We start from the raw sequence: 27,367 nt of genomic DNA on the forward strand, positions 1-27,367 counted from the left end.
ACACTTAGCATTAAATAATGTAATGAATTAATTAAAATGTAATATTGGTAATAATAATAATCTTACCTGTACATTTCCATAACACTATGAATGTCACTGAGTGCACCTCTGCAGTTTGTGCTATGCCTGTTTAAGGAGCTGTAGCTGTTTAGCTAGCCTACCACCAGCCCATAAACATAAACACACACAGCACACATCTCTTTAATTGTCATAAGCCAGCAAACAGGAATCTGTTACTGGTTTTCTTAGTGCGCCTGTGGTGTTTGAAAATTATTCGTTTGAACCTCCTCGATCTTACCTAAAGCCAACCACTCCTACACATCCAACTCTTCCAAATTGATATATGACAATATCTACTTTCGATCACGTGTCTGCGGGGCGACTTAGACGGATTGCGCGTCATCTCGCCTTCCCAAATTTTCCCCTTCTGCTGCAGCTCGTATCCAAAACATCTATCTATAGTACGGAGTACGAGAGAGAGAAAGATGTTTAACTCGGTGAATCTGGGCAACTTCTGCTCCCAGACGCGCAAAGACCGGACATCCGAGTTTGGGGACAGGACGGGCTGCGCGTCCAACATCTACCTCCCCAGCTGCACCTACTACGTCCCAGAGTTTTCTGCCGTGTCCTCGTTTCTTCCACAGGCCCCGTCCCGGCAAATCAGCTACCCTTATTCCACAAATCTGTCTCAAGTACAGCCGGTACGGGAAGTTTCATACGGCTTGGACCCTGCTAGTAAATGGCACCACAGAAGCAATTATGCATCGTGCTACTCGGGAGAGGATCTGGTGCATAGGGACTGTCTTCCACCATCCACCATGACAGAAATGCTTATGAAGAACGAGAATGTGTACAGCCACCACCACCACCATCACACCCATCCGGGCTCCAATCACCCCTCCACAGGTTTTTACTCCGGCGTGGGGAAAAACAGCGTCCTCCCGCAAGGTTTCGATCGCTTTTTTGAGACCGCATACTGCAGCAGCACGGACAATCAGTCAGAAAATTGTTTACAAAAGGGCGAAGGGGGAAAGCTGGAAAGCGACTCCCAGCAGCAGCAGCAACAGCAGCAGCAGCCCATAGCCTCTGTACTCGGAGCCCCGGAGCAGGAAAAAGACCCAGAAGATGAGGAGGAACATACAAATTCAGGCTCATGCACTTCTTCCTCCGCAACAACCAAGGACGGCACCGCCAACAAGAGCAGCCACTCGAGTAGGTATACCGAAGCTGTAAAATGGGGGAAGGTTAAGGGGACTAGCCCGGTGTTTTGTCGGTCAGATTTTATGTGGAGTTTTATAAGCATTCAAAGGATTTTATTATAACCCTACAAAGCTCTTTCTTGCAACGAGAAGAATTTTTACGATGGGAAAGCGCTTTGAAAAAAAGGGGATGTTATACACAGACGCTTCTATGGTGAGAGTCTGTGAAATTTTTAAGAGAGAGCTATTGTGACAAATGTTAACTTTGATCATGAACTTGCGTTGGGCATTTTAAGGGATTTTCTCGTTGGGCTGTCGAGAGTAAAAACCAATTGGGCAGAACATTGCTTTTGGCGTCTTGTGAATTTTCTTTAAGCACTGGGTTTCCCCGCAAAAGACATGCTGCACATAGTATTACACACTTTACGGTTAAACGCATTCCCCTCCATCTGTTTAGATATCTATTTTGATATCTATCTAGGCGATCGAATGACAGATTAGAACCGTTTCCTCCATTTACAAGCAGGCAGTAAATGAATCATTGGTAGAGAATCAAGTGATTTTGCCTCGTCCATATATGGAGAGAATGCTAGGTCTGCAATAAATGCTATTTCCTCAGTAGCCGCTGAAAAAAAAAAAAAACTTAAGTCCAAATACATTTCCTTTTGCATTTCACCTCTCTACTAATGCTTTGCATGTGACCTTGGCATTACTGTTAACTTGAAGGACCAGAATGAAGTAGAATGATGCTAAATTTAAGTGTCTACATTGCTGTTATTGCAGCACACATATCCCATTGATGTTTAGCCTCATGTACATTGCATTAGCTCAGCCAGGCTGCAGATACAAGCTAACTGAGGCTGCCCCTCTTCCTCACAGAAAACAATAAAAAAAATCTATTTCCCCAGTCACCTGTTTGATAAGAAGTTATAGGGCCACAGAGGTCTGCATAGTCCATTGCAAACATGGGCGATGCATTTCAACTCACTGCCAAAAGATTGTGTAAATTGTTAGTTTAGCTCCAGAGGAATGTGACGCATATAATGCGGTGAAATACTTTTGTTGTTGTTTATTTATAACAGATAAACACGTACTTAGAGCCTGTAAGTTGATATTATTTCCTTCAAGCGATTTGGACATTTAACACTCTTTATGGCTGGTTTATCTGATAGCCTCAGCCACTTTGCTTAATGAATGTTGACTGAAATGTTAACATTAGCCTACTAATGCCATTTAATTATTAGCATCTGGTGAGCCTATAGTCCCCTCAGCACTAAAGCCTCCTTTTGTCCTTTTTTGTAAATATTAGCCTATCATCATTGTTATTAATTAATGTGACGTTGTTGCTTTTTCCCGTGAAACTCTGATTTAATTTTCCAATTACATTTTTTTCTTCAGGCACTCCTCGCACAAGGAAGAAGAGGTGTCCATATTCCAAGTTTCAGATTCGAGAGCTGGAGCGGGAATTCTTCTTTAATGTTTACATCAACAAAGAGAAAAGGCTTCAGCTTTCCCGAATGTTAAACCTCACCGACCGCCAGGTTAAAATTTGGTTTCAGAATAGAAGAATGAAAGAGAAGAAGCTGAGCAGAGATCGCCTCCAGTACTTCTCTGGAAACCCCCTATTGTGAGCAGGAGCAGAAAGTGTCACAATCTTGGTCAGTGACATTAAGGCCTACTCTTATCTCATTGAATTGTAATCGTGGGCATAACCATTTTCTAAAGGAGCCCATATCACCAACAGTGCAATGTTAAAGTGGACAGTGGGAGTAATAGGCCTGCATGGGATGAAGTCGCCATTTTCGTATTGCCCCACGGGCGACGGTGAATTTCTAGCTGGTCCCCAGAAAGGCCTTCGTGGTTAGAATAATCATTTATACCTATGCTGTTCTTGAATATGTCTCTATTTATCACGATTCTCCATTGTGTTTATTCTATTGTTCATATAGACATTCTTGTTGTTAAAATATCAAATGTAACAACCAGTTTGAATCCTTTTTGCGCTGACAACTTTTAGCTCTTCCCCGTTCCTCTGGTCTATGTATATAGCATATCATTATCTAATTATTTCTCGACCAGAGATATGAACAAGTTATAGCAAATCTCCTGGCTACATTTTTCGCCATTAAGACCTCTGACGTCCAATCTGTGAAAGTATATCCCCCTGTACAGAGCAGCCTATGCAATGTGCATTTGTGACTGTAAATAGGCGTATATGTTGAATTTCCTTTCCCCTATCCCTGCTGCTATTTTTCACTACACTGCCCATACAACTTTAACAGCTTTAACGCCAACACTCGTTAAATTATTTGCTTAAAACATTGGTGCTTTGGATTCCAGAGAGGAGGAACAGATTGTTGGCCTGTGTATCATTAATATAATACATATGAAATAAACAGAAACGTATAGGCAAAACTCAACGACTTTGTGCTTTTTGTGCTATCATTATCACAATTACCATTACTGATATGCATTTATTTTGGACAGTTTGCTGTTTTTGCTCGGTCGTGAGTCAGAGATTTTTTGAAATAGCAAATATCTCATGCATGTGTGAATAGCCTACAACTGTTGGCCTACACACATAACATTAGCACACTTTCAACTTGTGTTAATGGACACTTCATGATGATACACATATTTGTTGTGGTAGAGTGTCGGCGGGCCTACACTCAGATTTTCGGCTATTTCAAGGTTACACCACTCTGAAGGATCATGTTTAAATTTTGCGCAAGCGTGTTAAACGAAGATAGAGCTCAGATCTTAGAAATGTAGAGAAAGAGAGTGGAATGATAACCTCTTTTAGTGCCCACTAAATGGAATCGCCACTCTTGTAGTCTAGACACTGCCATAAAGACAGAGGCACTAAATGGCTATTTTTTTCCTCTTAATTGCACCGTCTGTTTGGGGGGAATGGCGTTCACTTCCGCAGTAAATAGTAAACAAGCAAGCCTTGATGCCCGAAGGGGAAACAAACTTGTCAAGAGCTTTCGACATGAACTCGATCTGTGTCGTCTGTAACAAATCCCCCCCCGCACACAACCGTCATGTCCACCATTCTTGTAATCTGGATATTGGAAACCGCAGCAAATCCTTTCTACAGTAGATGTGTTTCCCCTGATTAAGTTGATTTATTTAGCCTATTTATTTATTCCTAAGATTGGGCCTGTCAAAGATCTCGTGGGATTCTAATGCGTTGCTGTTCAGATTCAGCTCCATTTGAAATAATAATAGTCTATTTGTCAGCGCTGACCGCAAACCTCAGCCTATTTCAACACATGCTATGACAAAATTATTGTTGACTAATTGGGCCACATGTTAAGAGTTATAAGAAGAGATAGCTAGGGTAAAGGAAATCCCAATTATTGGCAAGTTCTTTTTTCTTCTTCTTGTTCATGTGTTTAGCGTATGTGTATTTCGTATGTGTGTTCCCCAACATATGTGCATAATGCTTGCACGTGTGCATTAACTACAATTTATAATTAAATGTAGTCTTTGAACTTCAATAATGTCAAAGCCTTCACCTTTAACCCGCTGCAATAAAGTGGAATCAAGGAGCCCCTTTAGCCCGGAAATGTGTGCAGCGGCGGAATGAGCCAATGAGAGTGAGTGGGAACAGAAAATGGAATGTGTACAAAGACCAACTTTGACCCGTTCGCATTAAACTACAGCAGGTAACTTTGCCAGCTTTAGCACGCCCAGTAAATACACTTTATTGTCCTTGTAAAATGTATACATTTTCACGCATGAGACGTTTTAAAACACGTTGGTATAAACTGTAGACCTATATTCGCATTCTCTAAAGAAGAAAAAAAAAATGTCGTAATGGGTGGTTCTGTAAGTGCTAAAATGACGGTGTGTGTGTGAGTCAGTCCATCCTTTGAGTCCTGATACTTTAGATGTGATTCCTGCTCAGGCTGCTGTGCATGGATCAAAGAGGTTTTACAGTGCAGACTATTGCACGGTTCTGTATTTACTTCTGAGTGTTTACTTAAGGTGTGGGTCGTTTTGGTTAATGTTGGGATAGGGGTTAAGGTTCTGCTCAGGCTTTACGTTATTTGAATGTAAAGAAAGAGAAGAGAAAGGGGAGGAAAACTATCCCTGGTTGTATCCTTTTGGTACATGTATTAATAAATAAACTTGGCAGGTATTTTTTTCTACCGGAATTGAGATCAGGGTTAATCTGCATATGTCAGTGTAATATCAGGAAGGACAGGGGGGCGTTCTGACAAAAGAAAGACGATGCACACAAGCGGAGATCAAGGCTATAGGAGCCCCTCTCTCGCCACACCCACCAACCTTGGCCCTGGGACGGTGACGTGAGTAATTTGTATGGTTTCTCCAACACCCAACGTCACTGACGGAGAGAGCAGCAGAGGCTCCTGCTAATGTTGTCTATCAACCACACGGGGGCCAGGAGTCTCCGGCCTCTGCACGGTTTTGTTTCCTCAACGGGAGGTTGAAAACGTTTTCTGACACGGATGCCTCGAGGTGACATCAGAGTAGTATTATTAGTCGTAGATACGTCCTCTTCGTGATGTGTTGTGTGACAGATGCACAGTCCACTCCGCTGTAATTCCGCTCCTGCCATGTCTCAGTCTAGCTTGGGTGTTGTGGTGAAGGAAAATGGCGGCGTGTTTTATGTAGATGAGAGTCACAAGGGAGAGAATGTAGCCTGCTACCATTAAAATCTATAAGGAAAAATGATTAATTCAGCTTCATAAAATCTGAGGAATTGTTTTTGAGGAATCTCAGTTTTTCGATCTGATGCTGTAAACTATCAATAATAACTTGATTTTATTGTATTCTTGGAATACAACTAGGCCATAAACAAATAATATTTGCTTCTTGAGTTCAGGGAAGAGTGTGTATTTATGTTGAAAGTTGTGAGATTATATCAATAGGCCAATAAACCTAACTTAAGTAGTATGGCAACAAGGAATACAGCGTAATGTACTTAGGCTACTGAATGACATGAAAACTTTTTCTTTGGCAATACAATTAACAGCTAAATCTATATATGTATGTGTGTGTATATATATATATATATATATATATATATATATATATATATATATATATATAGTGTGTATGTATATGTGTGTATGTGTGTATATATGTATATGTGTGTGTATGTATATATGTGTGTGTGTATGTATATATATATGTGTGTGTGTATATATATATATATATATATGTGTGTGTATATATATATATATATATATATATAAGCAAGCTAGAAAAATAACAAAAAGCAGTATATATAGCCTATATTTAAAAAGTAAACCTAACAGTTAGAACTTTGTTATTGTGTTTTTAATTGTAATGCATTTACATTACAATTAAAAAAGGGGGTATGGGGCAGTAGGGATATTCCTGTTTTTTCTCTGCACATACTAATCAAAGTGTTATAGGCTATTGAATGATTTTATGCAACAGTGTACCACTCGCATCTCAGCACCTATCCTGTTCTATAGGGCCATAAAACAGTTCGACGCTGTAAAACGAGCTCCTGCTATTGCTGCAACCGAATAACTCTCAAAACGCTTGAATTTACATGCGCGCATTTGTATGGTGCTATTTATGTATTTATTGTTGCCAACAAACGTCGTGTGACTGTAATTCATAGAAAGTTTTTTTTTTTTCGATATCGTGGCTGGTGTGTGTTTTGGTGTGGTCGGGAGTGGTAATAATGTAATACTGCTGTACTTTGATGGCGGTTCTGGTTTTTAATTAAAAACGTACATAATTCTGGCACCATAGGTTTGCAGTTGCGCATGGAGTGGACAGCAGCATGAAAGAGAACACAAAGCAGAACCTCCTCACGTCCAACTGGAATGATATTTCAAAGTGGCTGCCAGGAGCAAATTAGTTGTGTCGCCCCAGTGGCTCCTGATTAGTACAATAAGGAAACCCGCTACCATGCCTTCTGTCCCGCAGCATTCAACACCCATACCTGTTTGCAATATAATAATAGCCTCCAGGTTTGCAATCAATTGGACGACAATTTAGTGGCGAAAGTGCTGGCTGTACTTTGGACAAGTGTAAAGACCGTGGTAAAATACAATCTCAGTCGTGTGTGTGTGTGTGTGTGTGTGTGTGTAGGCCTATGGCCTATGTAAAGAAATGCATGCAAGCTGAGTATTTTACCTGAAAGTGACTAAATGATACAGGGTCTGTAAACACATGCAGAAAGAAAATCACAGATTTGTAGGAATGTCCCTTTGGAAAACAAGGTTGCGTTCGTGTTTCCATGAGAGAAATAGACCTGGATATACAGTACAACAAATAGCAACAGTCTGCCCGATTTGTTATGGCAGCAGAAAGGAATGCATGCTCATGTTTTGTTCTTAATACTCATATATACAATAGGTCGAATAAGCCCATTGCCCGACTTTAGGCTATTTTGCACACTCGTAGGTCTGTAGCAGCAAAGTGGCTTTTGTCAACAACTGTTTGCTTATGTGTCATAATACTATGTTTACTGCACAATTGCGTGTGATTGTTACAGGCTCAGATCTTCTGCCATTGTGTGCAATGATAATGTCCATTCTGTACTGGCAGACTCATGTTGCAAAGTCTGTGGCATTATAACGCACATTTTTGCACATTGTTCGGTCTGTGACATCAAAATACTCTTACTATGGCGCTGCCAGGTCTGAAACAATACTGACAGTGACATCACAATACTTATTTAATTATTCTGCCAGGTATGTGACATGCCCACAAGACTACTTTTCTCCCTATAATTGCAGGTCTAGCTATTTCTTTCCCTGCACTGCCAGGTATATGAGATCATAATAGCAGGTACAAGGCGTTACAATGTTCTCTACGTCTCTTTGAAATGTAAGCATTACTTAGAGCTCAGTGCTCCTTGAGAAGTTGTATATAATTTGTTTTTATGTGCATTAATTTTTTTGTGCTCGGCTGAGTTTGAGGTAGCCTGCAGGCTATAGGTGTGAATGTGTCATAAAGCAGTTTTTGTATGTGTCAGCGATGTGAGTTTGTGAGGTGGGCTATATGCCTACATTAGGTGTGGTTATTAATGAGTCCCTATGAGGCAGAGCGTGCGTGTATTAAAGAAAGACGCAGTGTGAAAAGAATATCCTTAATCCTTTATTGCAGAATTTTCCTGTTCTTGGGTGAAAACTTTATTCTTCAAAATGTAAATTTTTCACGAACTAGGCTACATAAAACTTTAAACTTACTTGCCAGTTTATAGTTTAAAATATGAGCTTTCTAAGGGTTTCATGAGCCCAACATGGACTCCACACATACGATCACGTTGTCCGTCCGTGTATCCTCAATTAATTAAAAGTTTTCCATCTGTAGCTATGAATGGCCCTATGTCTTTCATAAATGTGCGGAATGTTGGGAATGGAAAATGACCACAAAGACACCGTTTATCGGTTATTTTGAATATTTATTTCACTCACTTACAGTCAGTGTATCACATGCAAATATACATGTTCTGTCTCATCTCGAAAAAGTAAGTAAAAAGTACACTTGCAAATGCAAACAAATATTCAAAGACATACATTTCTAATAGAGCCTATCTTGCCCTTGCCTTTGAGAATGATTCTGAACTGAACACAGACAGACGGACAGGCGCGCGTGCACGTCTCGCACAAACCAAACTAGAGGACACAAGCACAGCCGCATGTGGTGAACTATTTCAGCAAACATTTTAAACTGGCTAAACGCATGCTATCATTATCAGCATAAGCAGTCTTGAAATGTTTGCTATAAGCTGTTAGTAATACTATCTAAAATGCTGATGGACATAGTTTTGTGGCAGTCCTAAAACCTTATACGTATTCGGCAGGTTGCATTGCTGCTGCCTCAATGAACATTTGTTGGAATTATAGAAATTACACATCTAGAAAATATTAAATTAGTTTTTGTAAGCTTTGTGTATTTTATGTAAAATAAATAAACCAATGTTCGATTTTAATGAATGTTGTAATAAACCGGTTGATTCTGTATGATGTTTTGTTTTAAAACTATATCGAGAATTAGGAAGTGGTGAAGTTTCAGCAGCAGTGTATTTGTAGTCTTTCGAGTAACTGCGGATTTGTTTGAACTGGATGTCCTAAAGCGTACTGACTGCAGCACAGAAGACACAGGCCTGATACAAAACAACACATGACACACGGAACGAAGACAACTGGGTTTTTTCACTGAACACAACACGGAGTGGGGAAATAAATGTATCATGTGGGTTAGAAACTAACTTCATTGTATTAACCCGGGCAAAATGCACAAACAGGTCAACAATTTACCCGAGGGCAGGATAATAAATGCAAACAACATTTTGAACATTTAGACTTGTAAACTAGACCTATATGAGATATCACAATAATCTGTGTTCGCATGTGTTTTAGATTTAGATACGTGTAGTTGAGGTCAGTTTAAGTGTAACCTGTTCATTTAGTCATATTCACTGTATTCATGTTTCGCAATCGTAGGCCTACCTTCTAAATATCGTTGCTAGTTTCGGCTGCAGCACAGTATTTGTTTATGTTGTTGTTACTGACTTAGGATATATAGCCTATATTTTTACATTTTCACCTGAACAGGACAAATTTGAACTCTTACCATAATGTTGGCAACATCTGGATAGTTTTGAGGAGAGAATGAGAATTTAGATTATTCAACCTTTGTTTATGTTAAAGAAAGTCTATGTGCATAAATACGCAATCATTTTAGTGAAAGCCATACTTAATTTACATACCAGCTCTTCTGGCCCACACGTCTGAGAATGAAAACGTCAAGTTTACCATATTGAAAGCACATGTGAAGCATCAAGAAACATCCTGAAAATAATACAGGTTTGTGTATAACAATAGCTCAGGTATGCAATTAATTATTTATTAGGCTATAAGATATTTAGTTCTAAAAGTTAGATAGTTATAGGTTTCCTTGTACAACCAAAATAACAAATATCCTTATAGGCCTAACATCCACTATAGCGTATACCAATTCCGCCGTCTAGTTCATATTTTGTTGCTCATTTCAAGAAAACACAGCCAAGTGCGGTCAATCTAGGTAAAGTTAACTAATCTAACTGGTCTAATAAGATATAATGTGTTTGCTTTTTTAACGAATTCTGGTCTATTTCTGTGAAGTAATTTTAAAGGAATATGCAATTAAACAATCGGAGGGTCAAAATAAAAGACCAGGCCTAACTAAGGTTTTAGTAATTGATGCACGTTATGTGTTTCTGTAAATCTACAAAAGGATGTCAGTAAAACGCATTTCGGAAGATATCACAATCTTAAATTTAGCAGGTCAAATTCAAAAGCGAACGTTTTAATCGCTGCTAAATGCTATTAACAACGTCAAGGGTTAAAACTTCGTCTGCATTTTGACGATTTTGTCAGTTAAAAAATCCTAAAGACGTTCACACATCTGTTCAGACTCCTTTGGGTAACACTTCTGTGTTCAGCTTACCTTGCTAAATCGGTGGCAACAACAAAGCAAATCGATGAAAACAAACAAAAAGAACAGACACCTCCACAGGCTGGCGCCAGGACGAAAATGAAATCACATGTTGACCAAATTAATTTTCTTTAAAACATCTGAAATTCTGAACTTAAACCGAATTAAAATACTTAAAAGCCACGTAGTAAGTGCATAAAAAAATCCTGCTGCAGCACCCTCCCTTTGTTCCCCTGGTGTGGGCCTGCTGTCTTGACTAGCTTTTGGCCGCTAGGTGGCGCGATTGCTCCATCAAAAACCCTCAGGTTCCCCAACTTGACCGCGCTGACGTCACGTCAGTCTGGAGCATCAAGGCCACTTCCACGCCGCTATTGGTCTGAAAATCACATGACATGTCTCCCAGCATCCATAATTATGTTACTGATATTTTTTTGCACCCCCCTCCAAAAGATGTCAGCATCCTACTGTCCTTATTCTCCTGGAGAAATCCCGTAGTTCAGACCGGTGGAACACCAAACGATTACTGTGTTGCCAAATGCAAAAATGTCATGTCCGAATAACATAGCGTCCGGTAACTTCCTGATGGATTCTTTAATGGGAGGATCATCTTCCTTCAGGGGTGAGGGTTATTCCAGCAACCCCGGGATGTACATCCACACAGCTGCAGAGTACGGATATTCGGTGATGAGAAACATTGGTAAGATTGGACCATCTTCCCTCTCCAAAAGAGACGAGGTTCCTCCGGGCAGTCTGCCGCTCAGCGGCTTCCAGGATGTGCCCTACCTGTCAACACAGCTGGCCACATGGACCCCAGGCTCCAAAACCAGTAGGGACGAACAACCTGTTGCCCAGTGTTTACAACCCTGCTCGTTTCCAGCGGGCAACGTCAAAGAGGAGGCGTTTTGTTGCCTCTACCAGGATGACAGCAATAAGGGGAAACAGACAACAGAGTCGGCCACTTACATCCGGCTCGGTGACAATAGCTGCAGGTCTGAGCAAACAGCCTCGTCCAGCGGTTGTTTCCAGGTGTACAACGGAGAGAGGCCGCAGCAGGACGACCAGCAGTTCCCCTCCGGCTTCTCTCTGACCCACTTGGCGACATCTGTTGAATCAGCATCAGAGTCGACAATAAGTTGCAGCAAATCGGCGCAGGACACAGCCAGAGAGGTTTCAAAGACAGATGAGAGTCAGAGCAGGAAGGAAGAGAAGGCCAAGAGTGACAGCTGTTCAGATAACTCGGACGGGGAATTAAAAGGTAGACGACTTTACCCCCTCCTCACTGACACACACACACACACACACACACACACACACACAGAGATTGTTTGCATTAATTCTATCAGTACTGTGTGTGCACGCTGTGTTGTGTCATGGCCCAATAATGCTGACTTTTTTTGGGGTTTGGGCATTTGACAGCCTCGCCTAGCAGGGGTTATGGTGCCCGTGGCATTTAACACCTTTCCTTTAATGTGAGAATGTGAGATGGGCAGTTATCATTGAAATAAACACGCTCACGCACAACCACACACATATCACTCTCTCATTTTCTCTCTCTCTTACATGGGTCATTTACATTGTGAGACGTAACCCTTTTTAACACAACCATGTTACGCTACCAATGCCGCTTTTGAGCCAACATAAAAATGTACGGTTTTGCTCCACTGTTGAAAACCTTAGTCGTAATGCCCTGGCTTCTTGTAAACCTGAGGGAACATTTCTCACTATTAAATGTTTCATAAATACATTTACACTTTTCTGCGTTGATGCAACGATATTTCAGTCCAGTTTTTACAGCATAATTAGGCTATATAATGTGAATGTTTTCCTTTATGCTAACACTGGCAGCTTGATAACAATGAACCGAATTTGTCTTTTTCCGTTTGACAAAACCACAAATAATTTTGATTTGTAAATTGACAGTTTAAACGGATTTTTTATTAAACGGTAACTATGGTTTGATAATATTTAAACACATACAATAATAATACTAATTGTTGTTGTTATAATTCTGCCCCTAATGAATTGATGCTAGCTACAACTAATGTTATTGCACATCCCTGTGCCATTTGTCTTTAGTGCTTATTAAAATTAGATTCAGTTTTATCGTGTTATTTATGGATTAAGTCTCATAGACGACCAACATGTCTTTTATTTTATTTTAATTTAATTAGAGGATGTAGCCAGGCAATACCACCGTATTGTGTGTGTGTGTGTGTGTGTGTGTGTGTGTGTTTGTGCGTGATGTGTCCTACTGAATTAAATGTTTTAGTAATGATTAAATGTGGGTCACACACTGAGTGTTCACATTAGGGTAATTATTAATGTAATGTGTGTGTGTGTGTGTGTTATCCCCTAGAGTCTGCAACCTAATCAAGAAATTAACTGAATGAACTGCAGCAATGTGATTTTCCCTGCTATCTCCAGCATGCCTTGTTTCTTTGTCTTTTCTAAATCTGGTATTATGCTACTGAGACTTCCTTTTGTGTGGGATGAACAAAAAAAAAAAATTCATTTGGCTCCTGCTTGCAAAGGTAATAACGTTTTATGGGAGTCTAAGGTCCAACACAGACAAAAGAAGTGCTTACGCGCCCTAGTTTGATTTGATCTAATTATAGCTGTACATCATACAAAAGCAATTTGCAAGCAGTAGGAGTTGTAGCGAAAGGTGGGATGTTCAGCGTTGTTCAAGTGAGAGTCACGAAGAGTCCACTCAGGTAAATCTGTTCTTCTCAACTACTCATTTTGATCCAGATGAACGCTATTGAATGTACATGTGAGATATGGGCGTGTACATATAGCATCCTATGTATTAATGGATGTTATAAAGCTGCATATGATCTCTGCACAAAATGACTCCGGATTTGGCCTCAGTTGCTCATTGTTGTCTTTCTCTTGCTCCGGTAGATGATTTATTCGCGGAAAAGACAACGGGAAGCTGGTTAAAAGCCAAAAGTGGAAGGAAGAAGCGGTGTCCCTACACAAAGCACCAGACGCTGGAGCTGGAGAAGGAGTTCTTGTTCAACATGTATCTGTCTCGGGAGCGCCGCCTGGAGATCAGTCGAAGTATCAACCTGACCGACAGACAGGTCAAGATCTGGTTCCAAAACAGACGCATGAAGCTCAAGAAGCTCAACAGGGAGAGCCAAGAAAGGGAGCACAGTGCAGTTTATAACTATTCCTGAAGATATTTCTACCTACACATACATTCACAAACACACATACATACACACTCATACACATGCACATACACACACCCACACCCACAGATGCATAGACATTACAGATATAGACAGTCATGCATGTGTCATCTTATAATGCATTCAATAATCATTCATAAAATTTCTCTTTATGTGCACACCACACACTCACATACACATGGCGTGCCTTCCTTCCTATATGAACTATAAAGCGCTGCGACCCGCAGACTAGAGTTCCAGGTGAACCCTTGCAGCAGCATCGGAACAGTGAGGTGCTTTTACCTTGCAATGATAATTATAATATAACATGAAGCAAACGAGGGAGCAATCTCAAGCAGTCTATAAATAACTCGTGGCATGTAAGCAGTTTCACTTTGCTGTGCTACAGCCTAATGTACGTTTTGCCACTTGTGCAGCTTCTTCGTTGGTGTCTGTTGCTGTGGCATATTCTTCGTGCAGTGTAATGTGCATGCACCAGACGATATTAAGCTATGTCATGGCAAACGATTCCAAAACAATAAAAGGAGGGGGAATTGGAAAGGTATTACCAACTTTGTCCTTCCCCTGGCATAGTGGTGCAAATGAGAGGGAGGGAGAGACACTGCGGATGAGAGAAGAGGATCATGGCAGTTTTAATAGAAGTGAGAGACCATAACGTTGATTTAAATATTATCCAGGTGACCACAGTAAGTCAAGGTCATAAAATTCTAATGTCAGGTTCGCCCTGGAAAGCGTTGGGGGTGGATTTTATGATCTGCAAATATAATGTGCTGCAGCAGTAAAGATGCGTTTAAAGGTGTGTGTGGAGGAGGGCTAATCCACACAGCAAAGACTGCAATGTGCAGGATCCAGCCGAGTCGCTGGGCTGGAAGGAGCAGCCGCCTCCACCCGGGATAATGGAGCAGGAGATAAGAAAGATGGTGGATAAAAGGGACAGCAACCGCGACGGCTGCAGGAACAATAATAACAACAGGCATCACGGCAAACACGTGGATAACTAAACGCACCGGGAAGACTTCTGCAGGAGGCAACAGAAGGTAGGACTCAATTTTGTTTACGTAATATCTTTATTTCCTGTTTTGGAAAGCATGCCACATCTGTCAGGGGAGCCTTTGCTTGACAGCTTGTGTGGCACGCATAGTGCACGCCTGCACACGTCGATAGTTTATAAGTTGTTGATCATTCAGCGTGCTGCTGGTTTCCGTTTTCTTTTTTACTGCAATCAGATTGCTGGTTGCTGAATATTTAGCATTATGTTTCTGGATACTTACTGTGCCTGCTTTTTTTCTGAAGTTTTGCTTATTTTGAACAGTTGAATACATGGTTGTGCTGCGCTGCTAAATGCTATTAATGAAATTAGAACAATAGCATATTAATATGAGCAAACAAGTAAAGCCATGCCGGGCTAAAAGTTGTCTACAGGCAGTGATTAGAAAGTAGTTTGATTTCAGCCCTAGTAGACCATGTTGTGTTTTATTGTGTTGTTACTCGCCTTTTCTCTTTGTGCTGAATGGTGTTAATCCTCTCTTGGATTTTGCATGCATTGTCCTTTCCATGGATTTTAACCCCTTTGCACGAAGCTGAAGCGTGGTTTAGGTAGTTTCATGTTGTTGGGGTTGGCTTCCTGGCTCGGCAACAAGAAACTGCCTTGATTACGTCAGTTCGTCTTCATCAAGGGCACAATTTCCGCTGAATTACCCCCTATACTAGCCACCCAGGTCCCCGCAAATGGCATTGTAAATGAACTGAGCTGCAATACCTTGGACAGAGACGTTTTCTTTCTTTGCTGTTATTTTGTGGCGGGCTGTAAAACCTTCTGAGGCTCTCAGAAGGAGAATAGGTTGTAAACAACATGGGTAAAGTTTTAGACTGCGTTGTATTGCATCTGTCATCACTGGCTGTCTGCTTAGGTTTAGTGGTTTCAGCTGCTTTATGGTGATTTGAATAGAATAGATGGATAGATAGATACCAGTAGATAGATATATGTCACATATTTGACTCATTCATTTATCTGACAAATTAATCTGGGTCTATAACAGGAAATTGATGCGTATTGATATTTCCATGATATTATGTGAGCATAAGTTTTGTTCTTGTAAAAGCTAATACACGGCTGCTTGAAATGTAGCCTATTATAACAAAATGCCGTGCAACCCCAATTTCCAATTTGCTGAGAAATGGCCTAATAGTGAAATACATGTGATACTATGATTTAATTCTTAATTTGAAATGTTTTCCACAAACTTCAACACACATAATGACTTACACAAAATGACAACAATCATCCCATTAGAAGTCACATTTTGCTAATTGAGGCCTATTTTATTTTTTCAGTGAAATGCCACTTTGCCTCTTTTTTTATTATACATTAAATAGCTTAACTCGTTCATATCATGTTTTATTTGTTCTTAATCTTGTTTCATTGCATAGTTTGGAGTTAAACTTTTTTTCCCCCGGCCCGTTAACGAGCTGATGGTACTAGCGAATCTTAAATAAATGTATTATATTGCCCTAACTATTAATTAAGACCTTCATTTTTAAAACTTAGCCCGAGTTTATAGATACAAATGATTTCCATTTTCGTTTGATTACAATAGCATCACTATTAAATAATATTTTAGTTCAACAACACTGAATTATTTGACTTAATGCTGGCACAGGCTTATTTGTTTATATCGGAAACTATAGTCAGTGACCCAACTTTATTTAAGTATCGCCTTATCCATTTATTATTTATTATTAACATTATGGATGTGTTTACCAGAGATTAAATTAATATATGCTATTAAGGAAAATGAAATTCTTGAGGAAAGTGATGAGTTTTTCCAAAAGAAAGACAATAACTTATTTACGTAACAGTTTTGGCGCAGTCAGCATCTTTTCTGCAAGGCAGCCCAGTGTTGATCCTGGTCACTATTTCCCCTTGTTTTCTCAGCCCCCCTCCCTTTGGCGGTAGTGCAACTGGAAGAGACAGTCTGGAATCCAAAGTCACTTTCATTCAGCTCAGTGAATGAGTGTCTCCCTTGGAATGTATCACTGACAAAGACTTTACAGCGCTGGAAACAGCCCCGAGAGCTGCACAGATTCACCCTAAAACCATATACACATAAAGCAATTCATTTCACTTTGTAGTGGCGCACAGGAACTGAAGGCTTTAGTCAGCCACTTCCTTGGGACAGCTCAATATGTGTTACTGCCACTGGCATGATCAGACATGAACCAACTATGCTAACGGATTTGTTTTTCCTTTTTTCTGACATACATTTATAGTTTTTTCTATGAGATATAGGGGGAAATAAGCTCCTCGTGCTTTAATTATACCTAGAGTCTTTTTTTTTTCTTCTTTTTTTTTAAGATAAAGTTGGTAGACGATTAGATTCAGAAGACGAGGGCCGTTAACTTTATTTCACTGGAGAATGTTTCGATTTGTTTTATTATATTGAACATTGTTGAAGTAAAATTCAATATGTAGCTTTAAAAACTTGAATGTTACGCTAATTAATAATTGGGAATATTTTTATCCGCATTGCGTGGTTTGAAACTGGCAATCAACTAAGCTGTATACGCAGAAACAACATGGCTGCAAAAATACCACAAATAGCGTATTTTTTATTCAAGAGATGATGATCAATATTATTTATGAATTACCTCGCCTTTTCTAACCAAGAAAGAAGGACGAGAATGCAACATGTTTGCTATCACAGCGGCAGGCCTAGTCACCACATATAAACAGCAATAGCTCTCAGATCATCTTATGCTGAAAAACGGATGGATGAGAAAGTGTTTTGATTTAAAAAAGCTTTTGGGACAGTCTGAAAGGATAATTTACCATTAAGAGGCGTGTTTGGATGAAACTGTAATATGCAGGGGCATATGTGCGGTATACGATCTGTCAGCACATGAGTGTTATAAATAACTTTTCATATCCACTTTGAATTTTCCATATGCAGAGTTTAAGCGCGCATAATACGGTCCAAATGTGGCCTATATAGGCCAGTATTTACAACTTCTTTGGTTTAACTGCGCTGTGCGTGTGTTTTTGAGAGAATGGCCTGTTGGAGGTTCATGGGTAAATGCACTTCTCTTATGTGTTGACTATTTCTTGGAGGAAATTAGGCTACATTTAATATCTTAAATATTGACAGAATAGATAATGTGCCCTGCCATCACACAGAAGCCAACAAATGTGACTGCAAGTGTCTGATCAAAGAAAGTCACAAACTGGTTGTGCTGATGGAAGTGAAAAACAAAATTCAGACTCCCTTGACAGTGAAGACGAATCATCTTTACATGCTCATTAATAATCAGTCTTTCGAATTCTGTGCTGCTATCTGCTTTATGATTATAATAATACAAACAAATGGTAATCTGCAGCCAGTCATAATCTACCATTCACACATTTAAACTGTTCCGTCTGAAGATGTAGTTTTGTTGTTCAACCATACGGACAGATGCATGATCTTAATTGAAGCTGCCCCTGTTCAATAGTTATTGTTCTTAGCATTTTTATTCGAAAACTACATTTAGGCGAAGCAAACACTTTAACCAATGTGATCTGTAGCTATTGGAGTATAGGCGCAGGTCTTTTAAAACTTGTTTTTGCCAGTAATATGAAGCATCACCGCACTGCGGCGGCGCCAATAGGCTACACCCAGATTGTGTCTCACTGTAATTTTTTTGTCCGTTAGCTTATTATCTAAAATAGAAACATTATCCACCTCAGTTAGGCTGTGACCATGCTAACATTAGCCATATAGGCCTTTATAATCCGTATTTGGTCATTATTTTGAATAGAAAACTGAATCGTGTAACGTGTAGAAATGTCAGAGCCAGACTGTGGCGGAATAATAGCATCAGTTTCAAGCATTGTTTTCATTAATTTATTTAGTTGTTATAAACGTAGGCCTTTATGAATTACTTTGCATTTGAGACGTATAGGACGAATGACCCTGAAGATGAAAACACAAAGTAAGCGCCATGATCAGAGTCTAAGGCTAGATGGTGTGTGTTGTACAGACTGTAAAGCCTTTAGAGGTAAATTTGTGATTTTGGACTAAATGAATAAAATGGACCTCACTTGACTATAGACGAACATAGAGCCCATCTAAAACTAAACCAAACCAACTGTTTCGTATCATTTGTCTCCTTCCAAACGTGTACTGTTACTTACATCTATTGGTGGTACTGGATCATGTTCAAAACCAAGTGACAAGCCATTAGCTTACTTTTTGTTTACAAAATGGCAAATCGCAGACCGTGTTTCTATAGGTACAACTGTTAAAAAATGACATGTTGAGCGATGCAACAAAGAGGCATTTCTTCGGCAGTATAATCTTAAATGGTATATTGTGTTCAGGAATGCCAGAAATGAACAACAACAAAGGAATATTTAATGATGCAATCGTTTTTATTATTATAACCCAACAAACATGATAAACGACTGGAATAGATAGGCTGCATTGTAAAAAAGAAAGAAAATGATCACTTCTCCTTAATGGGGACACACACACACACACACACACACACACACACACACACACACACACACACACACACACTCTCACTCTCACTCACTCACACACACACACACACACACACACACACACACACACACACACACACACACACACACACACACACACACACAAAACAGGCGCACGCCCAAAACAATACAAAGGATTATTCACAGGATTACTCTAGACATAGATATGAGCTATATATATGACCATATGTTATGGTAATAAATGGCCAATTAATATTTTTTTTATTCGGATTTAATGGAAGCAGCAGAATAAACGGACTTAGACCTTAACCCTGCAGAAAACACTTTAAAACGATCTAAATTAAGATATGGGACATTTGTTAAACGGCTGTATTTCTGCAGACATGTGGGGAAATGTTTGACTCTCCGCAGACTTGCGCATTCATCAGCACTCACCAGGACACCATTTGGCGTAATCCGGGTTAAGGTCTGGCGTCTGGCCTTTTAAATTTCATGGTTGAATCTGAACTCAGCAGCATGACAAACATCGCACTTCCTAATGGATACTTATTACATTTTGTTTTACGTCATGACGTCCAAATAACATATCAGTTGTTTTCCATGTGTATGGAATTAATTTAAGCTAAAGTTAAATTTAGTCTAGACTAATTAGTGACGTCATGTGATCCTTGTAGCTTGGCCCTGACAAAGGCTAGATTTCTTTTCTAGAGATTTTCCTCACCGCGCGTTATTATCACTCATAAATTGGGATTTATTTTAAAATTAGTCTTTTGTGCTCTCTGGTTAAACTGTCAGTTCGTATTTATGGAACACAGTGCACCCATGCAGTTCGAGTTCATTCCAGCATAGTGAAGTGTGATTTGTTCGGCTGCACTATAATTTCCCTCTTGCAGGTCTACACACCCTTATATTTAGCTCCCTCGTCTTAAAGTTGGCAATAATTCAATTCAATTAGTTTTTTTTTGTTTTTTTTCAAACTACTGGGCCACAGTAAAAGAAAAAAAAGATATTTCAAACAGCAATTACGCACATCATCATACAACACTAAAATTGCCTACACAGATAAAACATACGTGCATACAGGCAAAACTCATCAGAATGACACTCCTCAGCATCACCGTTTCTCAAACATGTACAAATTCACACTCCTGCATCAAAATCACCACATCACAGGAATATAACGTGTGCAGCTTTTAGGATTTAATAACGCTATGTTGTTGTCGACCGCATCCAGTCTACACATGCATTAAACTTTCAGTATGTAGCCTATGTCACAATTAGACGAATTAGTGTTCCCTGGGACACTGGTGTCTTCTTCGGTTAGTCTTGTTTCATCGTATATTAGTATTGTATTATTTTCTGTGTCGCTGCAACCCTGAAGAAGAGTTCAGGGTTGTTTCACAGTCTACTAACTGACAAGTTACTCTAGTATATCTCAGGGCAAAACGGTAAACTCTTGTCATTAGATACAAGAGTAACATTATCCCTGTTATAAAAGCTTTCATAGTTAGACCTTTAACGAACCTTTTTACCTCCTCTGCTCTCTGCAGTCTTCTGTTTCCTGTCTCCGGCCTTTCTGTTTGATAGGAATTGTTTCGCGTGCATAAAGTGGTGGTGGTTTTATGTTGAGCGAGGAACTCGGATGCAGTCTTATTAACGACACGTTTATGAACAATCAAATGGTCCTCGTTAAAATTTATTGATGGGCATAAAAACATAGACGGTCACTAGCCGAATATAACCCGCTGCAGTGGGCTGCTTGTCAAGAATCTGAATCCCCTCCTCTCCTATCTCCGCAGATCCGAAATGTTTGGTCGGTTGCGCCCTCGTTAAAACGGTGCAAACTTAATTGTTGGTGTATCCTGCATCCCGTATTTTGATTCCCTCTCTCGTCTGTCTAGTCTATATGTAGCTACTGTGAAGGCGAAATAAACAGCATAACACAGGAAGTTATAACCCTTCACCTTATCAAATGTGCTGCTGCTTTGATAAAGATAAAAGGCGTCAACGATACAATAAACACTTTAATGCTGTAATATTATCCATTGCAATAACACGGGGCTACGATAGATTTTACCAGACAGAGATTGATTACACCATAAAATAGTGCCTTGCTCGGTTTTAGACGTAACAGTGCGCAGGTCTGTACTGCGACTAGAGAAAGATCCACTAGTAGCACTACAAAGACACGTTTTCTTTATTAAAGAAACATGGTTGTTAAAGTTACCTCTAATACGTCCCAGAGAAAGAGCAAAAGAGCACATTCTTTAATCCGATTATGTGCACTGGTATCCCAGGATAAGTGGCGCATTGATCCACTGTACAATTTTTGCTGGGGTAAATATAATCACGTGTCGGTGAGGCAGCCAATAGCAGCCAGGGAAGCGCTGAGAAATAATTACCTGCCTTGATTGTTCTATGGCTAGATAAAAAAGTACACATAACACTCCATATAATAATCGGATGCATGTAAAAGAGTCTGGGAAGCTTCGACATGTCGACCACGGGTCCCATAAGTAATTATTATGTGGACTCCTTGATCAACCATGAAAACGAGGATGTCCTTGCTGCAGCTCGGTTTTCGGCTCCCGGTTCGCACCCAGCCGGCCCTCGTCCGACGTCTCTAGTACCGGAGTGTGCTGACTTTCCTTCCTGCAGCTTCGCACCCAAGGCAGCCGTCTTCTCCACCTCCTGGACCCCTGTACACTCCCAGTCATCAGTGGTTTACCATCCATACAGTCACCAACCTCATTTAGGCACAGACTCGAGGTATATGCGGTCATGGCTGGAGCCGATATCAGGCGCCGTGCCTTTCCATGGCTATCCGGGGAACAGCAGGCACTATGGGCTGAAGCCCGACGCCTTTCAGGAGCACAGAGCCGCCGAGTGTCTCGGCTCCAGCGGACGGACCTACACGGATTATCTGTACTGCTCGTCCACTGACATGCGAGAGAAGACGCAGCAAAATATCCCCTCTCCCGAGTCGGAGATCCTGACTTCAGGGAAACATAAAGACGAGAAGCCGGAGCTAGATCCGAGTAAGTTCAAGCTCCTACCGTATTTTACAACCGGGTGGGAGTTTTGGTTTGGGATTGTGTAAAGCTGCTTTTGCTTAGAAGCATTTTAACGTCCCGCATAACGTGAAATTATAAACCGTTTCATCCTCCCTTTTCAGATGAGCAGAATCGCCTTTCCTAGGGGGGAAAGCTTTAGGAACTATAAAGACAAACGCTACTAGGCTAATATTGGGGCTATAAAACCAGACGGGGTTGTAAACATGGACTCAAATCTACAGGAAGACGTTGGATTTGGAAGGCTGTTGCGTAATGTTAAAACATGCAAGGTGCTCTTTTTGAGAGAACAACCTAAACTGACATGTGATATAATATTAATCAGTAAATGCTTTATAAAAATGCTTTATAATGCCTTTTTACGACCATATGTTGACCCAGTGCCATTACGCACGGCACATGCAGCCCTATAAGCCGACTTCCAGTCATGTTTTTTTTCATGTAGGCCCGTCTTGTGAGGAAAAGCCCATTTTGGCACCATTTGATGGTAAAATAGGCTTACATTATTTACCCACATAATAAAGAGAAGATGATATATCGCATATAGATATGAAAATGTGCTCTCCTCTCTGGGTCCACAACAAATTCACATGACTCTTCCAGCCAACTTGAGGAATGTAGGGAGATACTGGAGGACTTTCACCACGGACCTGTAAAGGCTTGAACCACGGGCCATTTTATGGGCCAATAAAGTGAATAAGCGCATTGAGTATTTTACGACGGTGTTACTCACAAGTCAAGGGGACAAGGAAGCAAATCAGTGTAGGGTTGGATAGTCTGAGGCTGAGAATCTTCCCTCAACATTTTTACTATCAGCTTAGCTTTAATGGTAAACATCAAACTTGTGTATGTTTTGTCATTGTTTTCAATTGTAGCACCTTGTGATGAGCCCACAGAATTGCTGTAAATCCAAAGGCACATTTTCTAAAAGCTAATGTAGTAGTCATTTGTCATTGTTTCAGTTTTTAAAATGCCTCACAGTGTTGCCCCTATTTTCTGTCATTATTATTATTATTATTATTTTTACTTGCAGATAACCCTGTGGCAAATTGGATACACGCCCGCTCCACGAGGAAGAAGCGATGTCCTTACACAAAGTACCAGACTCTCGAACTGGAAAAGGAGTTTTTGTTCAATATGTACCTTACTAGAGACCGCCGATTCGAGGTCGCGAGGGTCCTGAATCTGACCGAGAGACAGGTCAAAATCTGGTTTCAGAACCGGCGAATGAAGATGAAGAAAATGAACAAAGAAAAGACCGACAGCAAAGAACAATAATGTGGACTGCAGTCACAAAACAACCATAGTAACCACTAGTCACATGGACAGCACAGATGTACCAAAACATACTATGATCCCTCTCTCTCTCCTCCTCTTTGTATTTATCACTATGTTGGATTTTCTATTAACCTTAACTTCGAGACTGTATGATTCTGATTGTTATTTTCCAGTGCACACGTGTGTGTCCACCTATATAAAAAGAAAAAGATACTTCTAAGGGAGATAATTACGTTCTGCCGTCACTTCGAAATACCTTTACGTTTTTTTGTAAGAGAAATGATACAAGTGCAGTTTTGGACATGTTAAAACTGTCTGAAGAAAGAGACTACTTGAATTCTTTTGAATTTCACAAACCCATAATTTATGATGTGAATGTTTTCTTTCATGTTTCTTCCTTTGTACGTTGTTGTGCAGGTGCAGTATTTTGTACAGAAACGGAACATCTGCCATCGGACTTGTCTGTCTTGTATTTTTGTGATAGTTGTTGCTGTATTTGTGCATCTTTTTTTGATTGTAGCCTACGAGTTTAACGATAGAGTGTAGATAAAGACTTCTGCAAATATAAACATTATCACTAAGTGCTTGTATGCTGTGTTCATTGTGACTCACGAGGGTATCATATTTGCGACCAAACACATTTAGTAGTAATTAGTACGTGGCGGCAGAGATGGCCTAACAAACAGGATCTCATTAAATATCAGCTTAACTATTTGCTTGATTTAAAAAAAAAAAACAATCCCGCAGATAAATGGAGTTACCAAATCACATGTTGGGTAAGCTACATGTTGCAAACAGATGGATGTTTGCTAAATAATTATGCCTCCACAATTTTTCGTCTTGTTTTTCCCGACGAGCATTCCTCCAAGCAAGCAAAGGCCTAAATGAGCTCTGCCACCGCAAATAATGGCGAGGTCGAAAACGTAACGTTGTCAGAGCAGTTAAGCTTTAGCAAGACAACATTGTTTTTATTTAGCTTTGCATTGCTTCAAATTGGGGTCTTAATTAGCATTGTTTAAGCCCCAGCCACGTATTTACAGGTGTGCATATATTTAAGGATAAGTGCACACACGCCAAATAAACACAAATAGCCCTGTTTGGTCTTTTGAGGAGAATAATAATATAACAATAACAACAATAAGAACCGGTTTTACTGCAAAATAATTTATTCTGCTGCTTACGGTTTTACTAATATTGGTGATATGTAGCTGTAGGATATAGTTCATTTAAATTGAATAAAAAAACGTATAGGAGCAAAATATATGTGATACATGCGCGATATTGGTTTTATTGCTCTATGCCCTATGCTATGTGTTGAAAGTACACAAAACTATTTGTGTACACTTCCAAGAACGTATTCGTGTATCAATATTAACAAATGCTATGAAGTATTTTTCTAAACGAATTAGGCTACCTTTATACATATCGTATTGCTAGTTGAATACGTTCGCCAGGCCCACATGCGATCAGAAAATCTGAGACGACATTTAAACATTTGAGTGTAAACGTGAGAGACAATTTCCCAAGTCTCGCATTTGTTTCCTGGGATAGGCCTAAATTGCCTTTTTGTGGTGGCAAACAATACGGACAGGATGCTGTAATTTCAAAGCCTAATCCAGTGCATTTCCGCTCAGCTCGGACAAAGCTGCCAGTTTTACAGCCCCTGTTGGAGCTCGGCTGTTTGTCTCAAATGCAGACGAACAAAGCAAACTCGACTAACTGGCTAGACGTCTGGGCTAAATTACTTTATGGTTTTAATGGACGGTGGTGGTGGACTCCTTCAAAGGAGAGTCATGCTCCCCGTTCAGAGGACTTTTGCCTTGTGAGCCAGCCAACCCCCTGCACTTCATCACATGAGTGGGCTATTAGCCTACAATTAGATGGGAAAACGTCAATAGTTATTGTGCACAAATATGAGTTCTGCAGAGCACTGTTATCTCTTATATGAGAGCAGGTAGCGGCCATGGTTGCAGCCCAACAACTGCTTCAAGCCTGCTGTAAAACAGAGGAGGCATGTAGTTACAGATCTGGTAGTAAATGGCTTCTTTAACGCTGCTTTATTTCAAGAAAAGGACGTGATACGTATAACGTTTGGACAAATGGGGAGACCCTTTCTGTCCACATCACAGTTGTTTCTGATTGGTGGATTCTTTCAGGTTTAGGCACACATCTGTACACTAGATGACGCTGTTGGTCCATGTTTTGAGCAGGGTCTGTGCGTTGAAGGGCTTCTTTACAGCTCTGTGGCTTGGCTGAAAAATGAAGAGCCTATCGATGACAAAATGACAGATATCCTCATCCACCGCATTTTGTGTAATAGGCCACAGAGCAGCACTCCGGAATGCAGCGGGCTGGTTGTTGTGTTGGACACAGAGTGTGTGCATAAACAGGATTTTTATTTTATTTTGTTTTTATTTTATTTCTTTTATTTCTGTCTCCTGAGTTACATTTTTATTTTACTTTTTTGTCACTTTCTCGGTTTAAACACTTTTCTCATTGTCTTTAAATTTAAGAGTTAATTGGGATGTTGTGGTATTTATTTTTATATAGGCTATTTATTATTGTGTACCCAATAAAAATAGGATTATTTTGCTCAGACAGGTTTTTAGTTTTGACAAAGGGCAATAATATCTGCATTTTAGATAGGAAAATACGGCATTGCGTTTAGATCCTTAGTTTTTTTGCATTTGTTTTTCTTATATTTCATGGTGTAAATTAAAAAAGAATAACTCCATAAAAATACTTAAAAAGAAAAACAAAGAAACACATAATTAACATAACGATAACATAATAAATGAACAGCCAGAAACAATTAAACAATAAAAAAATAAAGACTTTAATAACAATTTGCATTAATAACATCAATACAACACTGACAGCAGAAACAACAGCAACAACAGCAAAAACAACATTATGTAGGTTATACTTCTCACATCATACAACATAAAAATACTAAGAATAGTAGGTTATAGCCTAATAATAGTAATGTTGATAATAAAAATAATTTAATTGTAACTGCACTGCACTGTTAAAAAAGACAGCTACTGCTCATTTATATCGTGTCGGTTGTGACGTCTGTACCAGCAGCTCAAAGTCCCCAAGAAGTGTGCAACAATGATTGGCAATCTGCATATTTATAGTGTGTGAAAGGTCTATAAATTCGCCCAGTGCGCCTTACATATTTTACGATGATGTGTATAAAACGTCAGTAACCGCAAAAAACCACACTGGCATATTTGGAGATAGAGACCATACAACTATTGAGCTGGGAAATGTGTGCGCGCTCATTGTAGCTAAACATCTGATGTAAAATTTTATGAACTCCTCCACGTGGGAGATTTACTGCTTATCCTCGTCGGTTTTACGGGGTCAGTAAGTGGCACCTAGTATTCACAGGTCGTGTTTATATTTGCGTGTGTCGGTGTTTTACAGCGCATGGTGCAAGTGTGTCGCCCTGGCCTTTACTCGATTACACGAGGATGATGTTATGTCTTATTCTCATACATTGTTTCACTTGTATGTCATAGCTTCAGTGTTGTCTTGCTTTTGCATTTTTAGTGTTGCTTTATGTAACGTTTTGGTGTTCATACTTCCCAAATGCTATGTTGACCTCCTGGAGCTCATAAAATCTCCACTATTTTCTAGAAATTAGTGTATAAGCTTCAATAGGGCCTCGCAGGG

The 27,367-nt window shown here is 39.9% G+C and overlaps 3 protein-coding genes across 3 annotated transcripts; all 3 read left to right on the forward strand.

Annotated features, from left to right (window-relative positions):
• The first annotated feature begins 343 nt into the window (after positions 1-343).
• On the forward strand, positions 344-2,830 carry hoxc11a (homeobox C11a). Its single transcript, XM_078255032.1, is given in 3 exon segments — positions 344-471; positions 473-1,212; positions 2,598-2,830. Coding segments are annotated over 3 exon segments (1,101 nt in total).
• Positions 2,831-11,180: 8,350 nt separating this feature from the next.
• hoxc10a (homeobox C10a) lies at positions 11,181-14,868 on the forward strand. Its single transcript, XM_078255033.1, has 2 exons — positions 11,181-11,892; positions 13,542-14,868. Exons 1-2 carry the CDS (start codon positions 11,181-11,183, stop codon positions 13,817-13,819), a joined length of 990 nt encoding a protein of 329 aa, XP_078111159.1. The 3' UTR covers positions 13,820-14,868.
• A 6,963-nt stretch (positions 14,869-21,831) lies between these two features.
• Positions 21,832-24,215, forward strand: hoxc9a (homeobox C9a). Its single transcript, XM_078255034.1, has 2 exons — positions 21,832-22,375; positions 23,442-24,215. Exons 1-2 carry the CDS (start codon positions 21,832-21,834, stop codon positions 23,684-23,686), a joined length of 789 nt encoding a protein of 262 aa, XP_078111160.1. The 3' UTR covers positions 23,687-24,215.
• Positions 24,216-27,367: the final 3,152 nt, after the last annotated feature.

Source organism: Sander vitreus, chromosome 7, assembly GCF_031162955.1.
Source record: "Sander vitreus isolate 19-12246 chromosome 7, sanVit1, whole genome shotgun sequence".
Taxonomy (NCBI): domain Eukaryota; kingdom Metazoa; phylum Chordata; class Actinopteri; order Perciformes; family Percidae; genus Sander; species Sander vitreus.